Source organism: Pezoporus wallicus, unplaced genomic scaffold (genome assembly GCF_028554395.1).
Source record: "Pezoporus wallicus isolate ANWC-B61680 ecotype Strahan unplaced genomic scaffold, APGP_CSIRO_Pwel_v1 contig_6814, whole genome shotgun sequence".
In the NCBI taxonomy this organism is placed as follows: Eukaryota; Metazoa; Chordata; class Aves; order Psittaciformes; family Psittacidae; genus Pezoporus; species Pezoporus wallicus.
This window is the reverse complement of record NW_026639755.1, coordinates 401,515-413,229: the sequence shown is the minus strand read 5'-3', so window position 1 is coordinate 413,229 and position 11,715 is coordinate 401,515. Positions and strand designations below refer to the sequence as shown.

Genomic DNA, 11,715 nt, shown 5'->3' with positions numbered 1-11,715 from the left:
TGGCTGGAAAAGCACAGCCAGCCCCAGCCTTACTTTAACCAGGTACCCTCACACCAGACATTGCAGAGGGGAATGTTTTTCTCCTGTAATTTTAGTGGTACATCAGACCTTTTCATGACTTTGAATGCTTCAAGTGTCCTGAACAAATACAAAGTCTCAGAGGTTAGCTTTCGATCTTGTATAAAGTAAGAAACACATGCTATAATGAGGGAGCCCAGTATCCAAAAAAGTACAGCAGCAGATTCCACTTCTCAAACCATTATAAACAGCTACTCCTGTTATTTATATTTGATTGTAATGCCCTCTACCCTCATATTAACACTGTGTTACACAAGCAAGTCCAGATACAGGGAATTATCAGCATGAGGTTTACCCTCCAAGGACCCAGGCACACAAGACCTTGCTGCATCCTTCTTCTTTGAGAGGGGGAGGTGGAAACACCACATTCACTTGTACGTGAGAGGGAGGGGAAGCAAAATGACCAAGGGGTTGCTCTGTGGTATATAAATACAGGCAAGTCTCCCCCAGAGGCTTTTGAGCTCTAGAGAGGTGGAACCAAGGGCTGAAGCAGACTTTAGTGGGGTTTGCTTGGCATTGAGGTTGATTTGGGACATTTTCAGATTTGTTTCTTTAATTTGTAATAGTTTGTGAAGTTTTTTCTTTGCATGGAGAAGTGTGTAGGCTGCTTCTGAACAGGAATAGCTAGCAAAAGTAAGACATGCTTTAAGAATTGCTGTTTAATGCAGGCATGAGGGTTTGTTTTCCAGGAGTCTCTCTTTCTGGTAACAGCCTTTGATCTGTAAAGCCTCCAGAGGTTGATGTCGTGTGTTCATTTCCTCAGGCAGGAGGAGAACCAGCCGGTAGAAGCTCAAGACGCAGGCAGTTTGCCTCCGAGGAGCAGCCCAGAGCAATGTCCCTGGCTGGGGTAAGCTGCCTGGTGACAGGAGCAGGAGGATTTCTTGGCCAGAGGATTGTGCGCTTGCTGCTGGAAGAAGAGGAGGCGCTGGCTGAGATCCGACTGCTGGACAAAGCCTTTAGTGAGGAAGTACTTGGGGAATTTGGAAGTAAGTCCCCTCTCTTAAGGGCTGTGTGTTGCGGGTGTATGTGCTGTTGTCTCGTGTGGATTGCCTGGAAGCCTTTACCTCTCATCCAAACCAGTTTTTGCAGGTAGAGGTTTTATTTCAAGGAAGTCTTGCTTTATCCCTTCCTCTCGCACCAGCAAAGAAATCAGGCATAAAACATCTTTCAGAAACAGACATTTATAGACCGTTTGGTGCTTGAGCATTGAGTGTTTTTGCACTGCTAATCCAGTACTGCTCCAAAGGAGACGGAAAGTAGAGGAGAAGGAATATGGGTCTTTTCCCCAGGACTTTTGCTGAGAGAAAGTTCCTGCTCTGGGAATCTTCCTCCTGGCTTTTTGCTCAGTTTCAGACGTTCATTTGCCTTTATCACTGTATTCCAAACAGAAAGGCAGACTAGCAGTAGACCAGCCAGTAGCTTGCTTAGGCCAAAGAAGCCAATAAATTGCTTTACCCTTTACAAATGAAAATAGGATGCAATTTGTAATTCTCTCCTATGAATACACAAAGTAGAGCATTTGAATGGACCATCCAATTAACCAGGGAGGTGAAGGTCTCTCACGAGGAGTGCCTTTTCCCACCATCTACCCCATGGCTGTTAGGACCTCTATAAAACAGCACTAAGAAACTTAAGCTAAGTCCCACAAGCCGTTGCTGTTTGCTTGAACTTTAAACAACACATAGAAAAGAGAAAGACAGTTCAGGGCAAATAATCTGACTGGACTGGCCGCTGAGTCAGACACTGCTCACAACAGGACACTGAATCTTACTGAATAATCATTGCATTTCCAAGCAAAAACTATCCCACAGAAAGCAGGGAGCATTGCTTATGGCTCAGAGGGCACAGAAACCATTGGTGAAGTAGAAGCAGCTTTCCCAGTGGGTACTTTCTCATAATCACTGTAGGCAGCAATGGAGACCTGAGATGAATTCATTTGGTATCTCCCCTACACATATGCTTGTTCTGATCCCTGGGCAATGGTTTGTGCAGATGGAAATCAAGTTTCTCTCTGCTGTTCATCTCAGTCTGAAACCACTCTCTGTCCATCATTTCTTCTTTCCTCCCCCTGCTTCCAAGATCACCTGCAGCTTTCCTCTTCCCCAGAGCAAAACAAGATCAATCTGCTGATTCCTGACAACTAGCTGATGCTGGTAAAGTAAACTAGGCCTATACTGTACTTAGCATGACAACTTCTGCTGTCTAAAGTGGAATGGAGGAGCAGCTTTCCTACCTCATATCACACACAACTTAAATTGATAGCTCAAACAAGGCACAAAGCAGCTAGACAGCAGATTTCTGGTGACTGATACCAACTATGCCTCTAATGAGCTTTAAAAGGGATGTATCTCTTTTAAATTTTTCCTGAAAGCTTTGGTCTGCATGTACAGAAACTCCACTTTTCTAACTCCTGCCCAGGCACAGAGGCCACTCTGAAGGGGCCACATGTGAGCATTTACATTGTGAACTATGTATGTCAGTCCTTTGGATTATTGCAACCTGCAAAGCCTTACTCATGGAGGACATCAACCTAAGGGCTGTACAAAGATCGACGTTTATTAGAGCAAATCTAACTGCCAGGTGCTTAACAAAAAGCCTAGCCCCATAATCTGACTCTTTTGTATCCATGCAAGTAGAGGTCAGTGTAAACCTTCTGGAAACAGAGCCCTAGGAAATGAATGCACTCTGTAAAACAAAAGAACATAAGAAAGCATGTGGCAGTGACTGGGTGACCGTGCTGGGCAGTAAATCTAGGTTTAGGAAGAGTTTTGTAAATGTTTCACAGATTTTACGTATCAGACCAACTGTGATGAGAAAAAAGGACCCTTGAGCCTATTGCCTCAGAATAATTGTTAAATTAATACAGGATTACATTCTAGCATGCTACAGAGATCATGGGATAAAACCATTGTAAAAGCTACTCCGCTCAGTTCCAGATTCCAGCAGCTGTCTCTCTTCTCCATTAAAGACATGGGATGAAATCCTGCCTGCTCTGGAGCTGGTGACACAGCACTAGCATGATTTCAGTCAGGGCTGAGGCTAAAAGCTGCATAAATGAATCAGGTTCTACAGCGGGCATTTGATTGTGCTGGGAGAAGACAGAGGATGCTGCTTTGCTGCAGCCACTTCCTCGCTCATGCCTGGGGAGCCCTCCAGTGCAGCACAGCAGGGGCTGGCCAGAGAGCTTGCTGTAATGGCACCACCTCCTGTAGGACATGATGAGAAAGTCCTCAGCCAGGCCAGAGATGGGCCAGGAGAGCAGCATGGCCTCCAGGAGGTCATCCTCTGCTGCCTCAGTTTTATCAATGCAGTTCTGGGGCTGTATTAAAGGATGCTTCTGCACAGCAAAACTTGCAGAAGGGATGGCTCTGAGACCTAGAGCTCCACCAGGATCACACACACTGGGTCCTGGGAGGGCTTCCAAAGCAGGAGTTAAAGCAAGCCAGGGTTGAGGTAGCTCAGGACAGCCTTGGGAGTTCAGGTTCGGACCAGAAAGATGTGCATGCTAAACATGACCCCCCAGCACAGACACCGAAATGAAGCCAGAGCTGGATGTAGAAGAGGCACAGTAAATCTTGGCCAAGATACCTAAAAAAGATGCGTCAGAACTGAAAGTAATGTATTAAAGGAGCTGCAATATGGGCAAGGTCAAGGGGCAGAAAATAGGTGTGAACACAGCTCTGTTCACACATGCTGTAGGAGGAGAGAGATCATTCATCACCTTGAAGACAGGAGAATGCAGTGCCTGGCTCTTTGATTTATTTGGATTATCACTTCTATAAAGAGGCAGTGACCAGAACAGGCACAAGTGAAGCTATCCCTGCTGTGAACTTTAGAACAGTCACACCTGAAGGAAGCTCCAGGCCCTTGGTAGCAGTGGGAAAGGGTTTTCTTTTAAACAACAAAAGAGAAAGAACCATGGTGAATATTGGCTCCAAAAATGTGGTAGGTAATTCAACATAGACTTCTAAAGCACTATAGTTAGCACTGCACAATATAGCACTGGAAAATGCCTTCTGTTTTGCTAGCCTTAAAATATCCACTCCCTTCAGAGCTCTTCTGAGGATGCTTGCAAGGTCTTTTGCTTTGCTTTCTGCTGCCCTTGCAGAGTTCCAGGGTAAGACTGAGGTGAAAATCCTGGAAGGGGACATCCGGGATGTGACGTTCCTGCACCGTGCCTGTCAGGGCATCTCCCTTGTCATCCACACGGCTTCCATCATTGACACCTTGGGCCTCGTAGAGAAGCAGCTGCTCTGGGAAGTCAATGTGACAGGTAAGTGAATGAAGCAGCTTTCCCAAACCCGTGTCTACTGTGTCTTGATCATCATCTGCTCAGGAGAGGGAGCACCCGGCCTGGTTTTCTGAGCCAGATTACCCGTGTACATCTTGCACACCATACCTGTGAGTGAAAAGCATGCCTTTGTGCAGCCCTATGGAGATACAGACCTCTCCACACCCAGTGTGCACTGGTCTTCCATTCAGGATTATTTACTCTAGTCAGCACTCACATATGCCCATCCTGACATCTGCACAGATCTGCCTTCAGTGGGGATAGCCACAATACCATGCTCAGTGGACCCTTCTGGAAGCAATTAACCTTCTGAAATCCCAGTGCATATCCGAGAAAACAGTTCTTATTCTCCCTCCCCATGAAGCATCCTGCCTGTGTACATTTATCAGTTGCTACAAACACTGCAGGCTTTGGCTGCAATTACAGCAACCTTGTGTTGCTAACATCCCACCCCCTGTGGCTCTCTGCGTCCTACCCTTTCTCTTCCTCGCCTTTACCGTTATGTCTGTGTGTGCATGAATGCAGTTCAGAGAAGCAGGTGCTCTCCCACCTTGATCTTATCATTAAATATCCCCCACCAAACTCAAAGCTGTGTGAGGAAGGGATTTCAGTAACTTCTCAGCCAGTGATGGGACCTACCTTTCTACTAAGGAGCCCCTGTTCCCCATCAGCTCAGAAGAAGGGGGAAGGTTTTGTCTAGGCAATGTGGCATCAACTGCCAAAAAAATTTATATGTCTTAAAAGAACAACTTCATCTCACTCCCTGTGATCCCAAATCCCTCTGTGCCTTTCGATGAACTGGTGCTGCCTAACTTGCATGCACGCTGACCTCCCTGGCTGTACCGCTTCAGTTCCTTGGTGAAGATCTGAGGACAATGTTCTTACTTCTGTGAGTAGTTTTCCTGGTTCTTTGTTCCTCTCTGCCATTGATACAGGGCTTCTTCACAGAAAAATAAGCAACATAATTCTACAGCCACCACATAACAAATACTGGCTAGGCACCAGCGTTCATAGCAAGGGGGTGTTCTTTGTAGTTGAGTTGTCTCTTAAAGGCACCTTGAAAACAGCAGCTTGGCATTCTGGCTGTTTTCACCCGGTACATTCAGCTTCCAGACCCTTTCATTTCTGCTCAGTCAAAGCCTCAAACTGTCAGTCATCACAAATTAGAGCCCAGCAGGCAGCTTCTTAGCTCCCTGCCAGGAGGGAAGAGCAGAAAGGTGAGTTCCTGTAAACCTGTGTATTGGGTACTATGACAAATACATATACTGGGGTGGTAGCTCAGAAAGAGGACTTGTGAACGTCTTTCTTTATGAACATACTTCTGCTACTATCTGGCTTTCACAGCAGAATGTGTTGCCTAAACCTAATGGGGGAAACAAAAACCACAACCTAAACCTAGACAAATATTAAAATGTCCCTAAAGCAGAAAGCTCTCTAGCTCTGAGCTAGAGTCAGAGCTGTTTGAGTGTGCTCCATCATTTCTTTTGGCAGGTTTAGGCTTCAGCACAAAGTATCTAGGTTTACATAAACCCTTCAGATCTCCCCACATGGAGTGTACCTGTGGATGAAGTAAAGCCCACTGGGCCAGTGAGGGTTAGCTGATAACACTCGGTAGAACGAAAGCACACACCAGACCTGCTCCTAGAGACAACTGACCCTAAGATCAGTCAGTAAATGCTGCTGTCCTCTTCCCTCGTTGCCTCCATTTCCATTCTGATGTTCTGCCTTTCTGACCAGCCAAGACACTATGTACTACATAGACTTGCAGCAAAAATGTTTTGGTTCTCCTAGAAAACAAAACTTTTGTAACACAAATGTGTCAAGAAATCAGCTGTCAATGTTCACAACCCAGAACAGAAGCAAACAAGCACAACTCGTTGTGATGCAGGGCTTTCCTCTGCCTCACACACCACACACGTGTGAGGCCTCAGTGCAAAAATAGCTTTGCAGAAGGGGAGTGAATTTTTAGGTTGGAAGGGAATTAAGAAAATAATTGAATATAATCCAAATAAAAGTACCCTGTGTGAATCAGAACCTCAGCCAGAAGGGCTTCGCTTCAAGCAACACTCGGAGACCTGCTCCATGGCAGATTTACTTCATTATGTGCGAATATGTGGAAGATGCTCAAATTCCCATTACTGTAAGAACCTTTTCATTTTCCACATACAACTTCGGGCTGCAAATAAAACACATTTTATTTGGGTGAATTTGATCTTGAACAGATACCAACTGTCAAGATAATTTTATGTTTGCTTCATTTGATTTTATCTAGCTCTTCTGCACTTTATTACTTGCCCTCACGTTTTAAACAGCATTGATGGCAAGAACTGAGCTATTAGTTTTTAAAAGAATATATTTTGTTAATTAATGTTCCAGATGAGCCTGGCTTGTGTGTCACCTAAACATAGTTCCTTGCATGGTTCCTTCATATTTTATTCCTGGCCGTGTAACCTTTTTTTCTTTGCCCTTCTTTGGTGTTTCTTAAACTTTTTCTTTTTCTCTTTCGAGCTTAGAAAATGGAATTTTGGTGCCCTAACAGTATTCAGTTCAATAATTCCTTGCATTTTCCACTCATTAATGGGTCCATGTTTTGCTGCCAATATTCCTTGCTCCTCTGAACCTCTTTTATTCATTATATTCTCTTTAGCAACGCTAGCCTGCTCTGCATCGTTCTGCCTTGAGTTGTGACAGACTGAGCAGACTTGTTAGATCATTCCTATGCCTCACTGCTAGTGTTTGATTTTATCCCCTAGATGTTAGGCCATGCACTTGTGATATCATATCAGTCATTTGGGTTTAATGTTCCTTTGCCAAAGTCTTTGCATCTTCTGTTCACAAGTCACTGGCCCTTTTACACGTAATTTCTCTTACACCATGCACAACAAATGAGGCAACTTGTGCCTCAAAGCTCAGATGAAGAAGAGTCTACTTGCAATTAAATCAGCAGACACTTATTCAAGTATTTATATCCCCTTAAATGTGCTTTCCTAGCTTAACCCTCTCGGCTATTTGAAAGACCCTGAACTTGCCAGTTTACCTCTACTCCCCTCGATGAAAGCATTGTGATAGGATTTTAAAAGTAAGAAATCCTGTACTACTGCAAATAAAAGCCAGAATATGCTGAGAAACAAGGCATATGTACACAAGCATCAATTTGCTCACTGCACTTTGTGTTCTTTTATTGCATGGTGTTGTGCATTGTTCATAAGATCTCCCTCTTCAAGCCCCGCATTGAACCCCATTAAACAGTGTATAGACTTGCACTGGGCAAAGCTGATTTTGGAGACTACTTCTGAAGGTTCTCTGCCTTAAGCCAAGTCAATCCAACCAATCTCCAGCTGCAGAGAGGGGCGATCTAGCCAAGCTCAGGCCATAGATGCAGTTTCTGACCTAAACCCCCCACTTTTTTCAGCTTGGGGGGCTCTAGACTGACTTGCATGTTTCTCTTTTGAAGGTACACAGCTACTGCTGGAGGCATGTGTCCGCTGTAACATCCAGCACTTCATATATACTAGTACTATAGAGGTGACAGGCCCCAACTGCAAAGGTGACCCAATTTTTAATGGTGATGAAGATACAGCTTATGAGAGTGTGTCAAAATTTCCTTATGCCCAGAGTAAGAGACTGGCAGAAGATTCTGTGCTGAAAGCAGATGGCCAGGTGCTTAAAGGCGGTGGCACACTGATGACCTGTGCCCTGAGATCCATGTACATCTTTGGAGAAGGATGCCCATTTCTTCTAGGTCATCTGGATAAGTGTCTGTTGAACAGAAACGTCTACCTGCGCTTCTCCAGGAAGGAGGCTCTGGTGAACCCCGTGTATGTGGGAAACATTGCCTGGGCACACGTGCAGGCAGCCAGAGCCCTGCAAGACCCGCAGAAAGCCAAGCACATCAGGGGGCAGTTCTACTACATCTCGGATGACACTCCTCATATAAGCTATGCAGATCTGAATTACGAGCTTACCAAGGACCTAGGGTTTGGGATTGAGCCCCAGCTCCCCATGCCTCTGACAATGCTGTATTACTTCTCTCTGCTACTGGAGATCGTGAGCTTCTTGCTTCGGCCCTTTGTCAGATACATCCCCTCCACCAACCGTCACCTGGTCACTCTACTGAACACCCCATTCACCTTCTCTTACAGAAAAGCACGGAATGATTTTGGCTATGTGCCCCGCTACACATGGGAAGAGGCAAAGCAGAGCACTGGTCAGTGGATTGCTTCCATCGTCCCCCAGAGAAGGCTGTACTTGAAAAGCAAGGCTGCCTAAGTCTTAGGAGGAGCTGAGACCTGGCTAAACACGTAGGGCCTTGAGCCAGAGGAGAGCTGAGTGAACAGCAGCAGCAGCAGATAACTCAAAGTGTTTAAATGGAGACTTTGTGTATCAGCCCCCTCATCCCCCCTCCCAACCCATGGCAAATAGAAGTGAATCTTTCATTTGTTTGTTGAGTACAGGCTGACTAGGGTGACCTTACTGCACAGGCCATATCCATTCCAACATCTTGTGCAGCACAAAGACATCGCTTTAGTACAACTACACACAATCCACGGTGTGAACACATCAGCCCTTCTTTTCACACCACGCCACCTTTAAGGCTTTTGTAAAGCACTATTTACCCTAGAACTATGACTACACTTTACAAATATATACTACTTAGCTATACCCTGTGCGCTCACCTCTTGCCAGCCTCACCAAACACAGAGTAGGTAGAAGCCACCTGATTGCAAAAGCTGTTACAAATCTTGCTTGCTTTTTTCAAGAGCGTTGTCCGGTTTCATGTGCCATTCACCTGACAGTCAAACTTGAGAGCAAATCTGGACCCTGTAAGCATTGCGAGGCCTAAAGTACAAAGTAAATGAGATGTAGGTTTAGTTAGTATGGTGTATGGAAAGAGAGAAGGGAGAGATTTGGTCAGATGAGGGCTTCCTCATCCATTCTCATTTTCTTCGTTACCAATTCCAATATTGCAACAGATCTGGCTGCCCAGAAGAACAACAGCCTCAACAAGATGAAGAGGAGAAAAGTACTGCGGGGCAACACCTTGGTTTCTGAAGAGGTTCGGCTGCAGAGTCATGGCAATTGTGAACGATGAAGAAAAATTAACAGTGCTGAAAGCAGAAAATCACACTATTTCTGGGTTTCAGCTGGGAACAAAGGCTACCTTCAGCTGATAGCTGCATGGGTGCTGTCCCTGTGCTCTTCTGATGGCCACATGAGTTTCTGCAGAATGTGTGACTTGACTTTCAGACCAAAAATGTAGAACCTGTCTGAATAAATAGATGTGATCCTCTGTTTGCTTCTTAAACATAGAGCTCACTTGTTGAGAACGGCTCTGAAAGATGGGAATTTCTCTGTTCTGTTCAGGATGGTGTCACAGAAACATTTTATCTGACTCAGTACTAATGTAAATAAATCACATTTCCAGAGATGTTGGCAGCTTAAAGTCTGTGTTCAATTATTCAGTGCCCTGGACATTGGATACTCCCAGTGCAAATATCGCCATTTTCATTACTAACATGTTGGGTGAAGTATGTGAGATCTGAAGCAGAAGAACTCCAGCCACCAGGACTTCTGCTCGTACTTTGGGGAGCCAGAAATAAGTTTTCCAGGCTCCCACTGATGGCTGTGTAAACACTTAGCAAACTAATACTTTGAATGCCATCCTTTCACACAGAACCACGTCAACATCTCTATCCTGCTCCACCGAGCAAACAGCATGCTGAACACCTTCATCAGAGTTCCTCCCTTATCAGTGAGCATACGAATCTATCCCATCCTGAAAGAGACCCATCCCCAGCCCCTTTGCCCTCTGCCCTCACACCACCAGAAGTCAAACCTCCAGGGTCTAGCCCCCTTGCACTAACCCTATGTCCTACTGCCCTCTGATGGGAGCTCTCTTCCTCTCCTGCTCCCTCCATCAGTGCTTTTCCTCTCCCTTCATGTTCTTATTCTGTCTAGACCTCCCTGGTGATAAATCTGCTTAGCTACAGCCCCTCTGTTCATGTCTTCTTCCCTTGAGCCTCACCATTCACATTCTTTTCCCTTCCAGTCCCCTACACTGTTGGCTTTTTTCTCACCAAATGGCTCCTTTCCATTCCCCTCTGTACATACTCGGTTCCCCTTGGGTTCCCTCCATTTCTGTTTCCATTTCCAGCCCCATCTGGGCCTTTTGTTTGCAGTCTTTGTCCCTCCAGTCACCACCATTCATACTCCGCTCCCTTCCCGTTTCCTGCTTTCACTCTGTTCTTAGGAAGAAGGCTCTGAGCTGGCCATAAGCCTCTGAAAGATTCCCAAGTATGTAAAATCCACAGACCTCTGAGTGCTGCTCATAAAGCTACTGATCAGCTCCATATACTTACATATACACGGTTATCTCCGCTGCCTCCAGGGTGGAATAAGGGTCTTTCTCTTTTGTGTAAGACAAAATACTGCAGAAGGAGGTTATCAAACCCTGCTTAGAAAAGCACAAAGAAGTGTTTAACCAGTAACACCCACTGTTTTTCTAGGCTAGTGATATTTCATTCTACAGTCCAGTGTAATGATGGGTGCAGCCACGGCTGCTCTGTCATCGAAGTAGGAGTAGAAAGGACAATTCGGGCACATGGAAATAGAGCAGGAAAGGAGTGGAGAGAACAAGAGAAGAACAGCGGCTATTTAATAGGGGAAAGCACTTAATACATCAGAGAGCTGGCATATTACAACACGAACCAGAAAACTGGGACATCTTTGCCCAGGTTTAACAGAGCTCCTAAAATACCTACATACGCTGCCAGAGCAAATATAAACCAACTCTTCTTCTGCAGTTCAGTGACTCCTTTCATGAATACAGGCTCCCACCGCCAGAGCTTACTTTGTCATTTCTGCCTTCTCAGTAGGACGGTGGGACATCTTCATCTCTCCAAGGGCCATGCTCCCAACAATCAGATTTCTAAGTATCGAATTCCTCTTTTGCTGAACTTCCTCCCTATTTCTTGCTATCATCACATCCCTTCCTTCAGTCTCCACGACAAGCTACTCCTGCTTACAGGAAGCTTATTCCCACTTCTGTCCCTATCCTGTCACCCTCCTCACACCTCATCAGCAACCCATACTTACTGTGACAGGGGACCTTGCTTCTCCTTAGTGGTTTCTTCCTTCATTCAATCACACTATAGAACTTATAACTGATTTTTTTTTAAGGGAAGGCACCAGTGCTCATAGGTGAAGTTTACAGGGGTTGTCTTGGTTTGGAAGCACTTCCTGCAGAGGACACATGGAAGGTTTTTCTCCTGTATCCAGAGTGCTTGTCTCCTAGAGCATCTTTTGGGTGGAGAAGGATACCATGGAAGCCCTCAAGGGCATGAATG

At 45.4% G+C, this 11,715-nt stretch overlaps 1 protein-coding gene across 2 annotated transcripts; it reads left to right on the top strand.

Annotated features, from left to right (window-relative positions):
- The first annotated feature begins 538 nt into the window (after window positions 1–538).
- LOC130602789 (3 beta-hydroxysteroid dehydrogenase/Delta 5-->4-isomerase-like) lies at window positions 539–9,797 on the top strand. Of its 2 annotated transcripts, none has more exons than XM_057416011.1 (4): window positions 539–582; window positions 842–1,064; window positions 4,187–4,351; window positions 7,824–9,797. In XM_057416011.1, exons 2-4 carry the CDS (start codon window positions 911–913, stop codon window positions 8,636–8,638), a joined length of 1,134 nt encoding a protein of 377 aa, XP_057271994.1. In that variant the 5' UTR covers window positions 539–582; window positions 842–910; the 3' UTR covers window positions 8,639–9,797. The 2 variants fall into 2 exon arrangements, with proteins under 2 accessions (XP_057271994.1, XP_057271995.1); XM_057416012.1 differs by having other exon boundaries at window positions 549–577.
- Window positions 9,798–11,715: the final 1,918 nt, after the last annotated feature.

What these genes read in the sequence shown, in the direction of transcription:
- LOC130602789 (XM_057416011.1), top strand. Translation starts at nt 911, where the DNA reads ATGTCCCTGGCTGGGGTAAGCTGCCTGGTGACAGGAGCAGGAGGATTT. An exon ending in AGTACTTGGGGAATTTGGAA is followed by an intron (nt 1,065 to 4,186) that starts GTAAGTCCCCTC and finishes CTGCCCTTGCAG; the next exon opens with AGTTCCAGGGTAAGACTGAG. An exon ending in CTGGGAAGTCAATGTGACAG is followed by an intron (nt 4,352 to 7,823) that starts GTAAGTGAATGA and finishes TCTCTTTTGAAG; the next exon opens with GTACACAGCTACTGCTGGAG.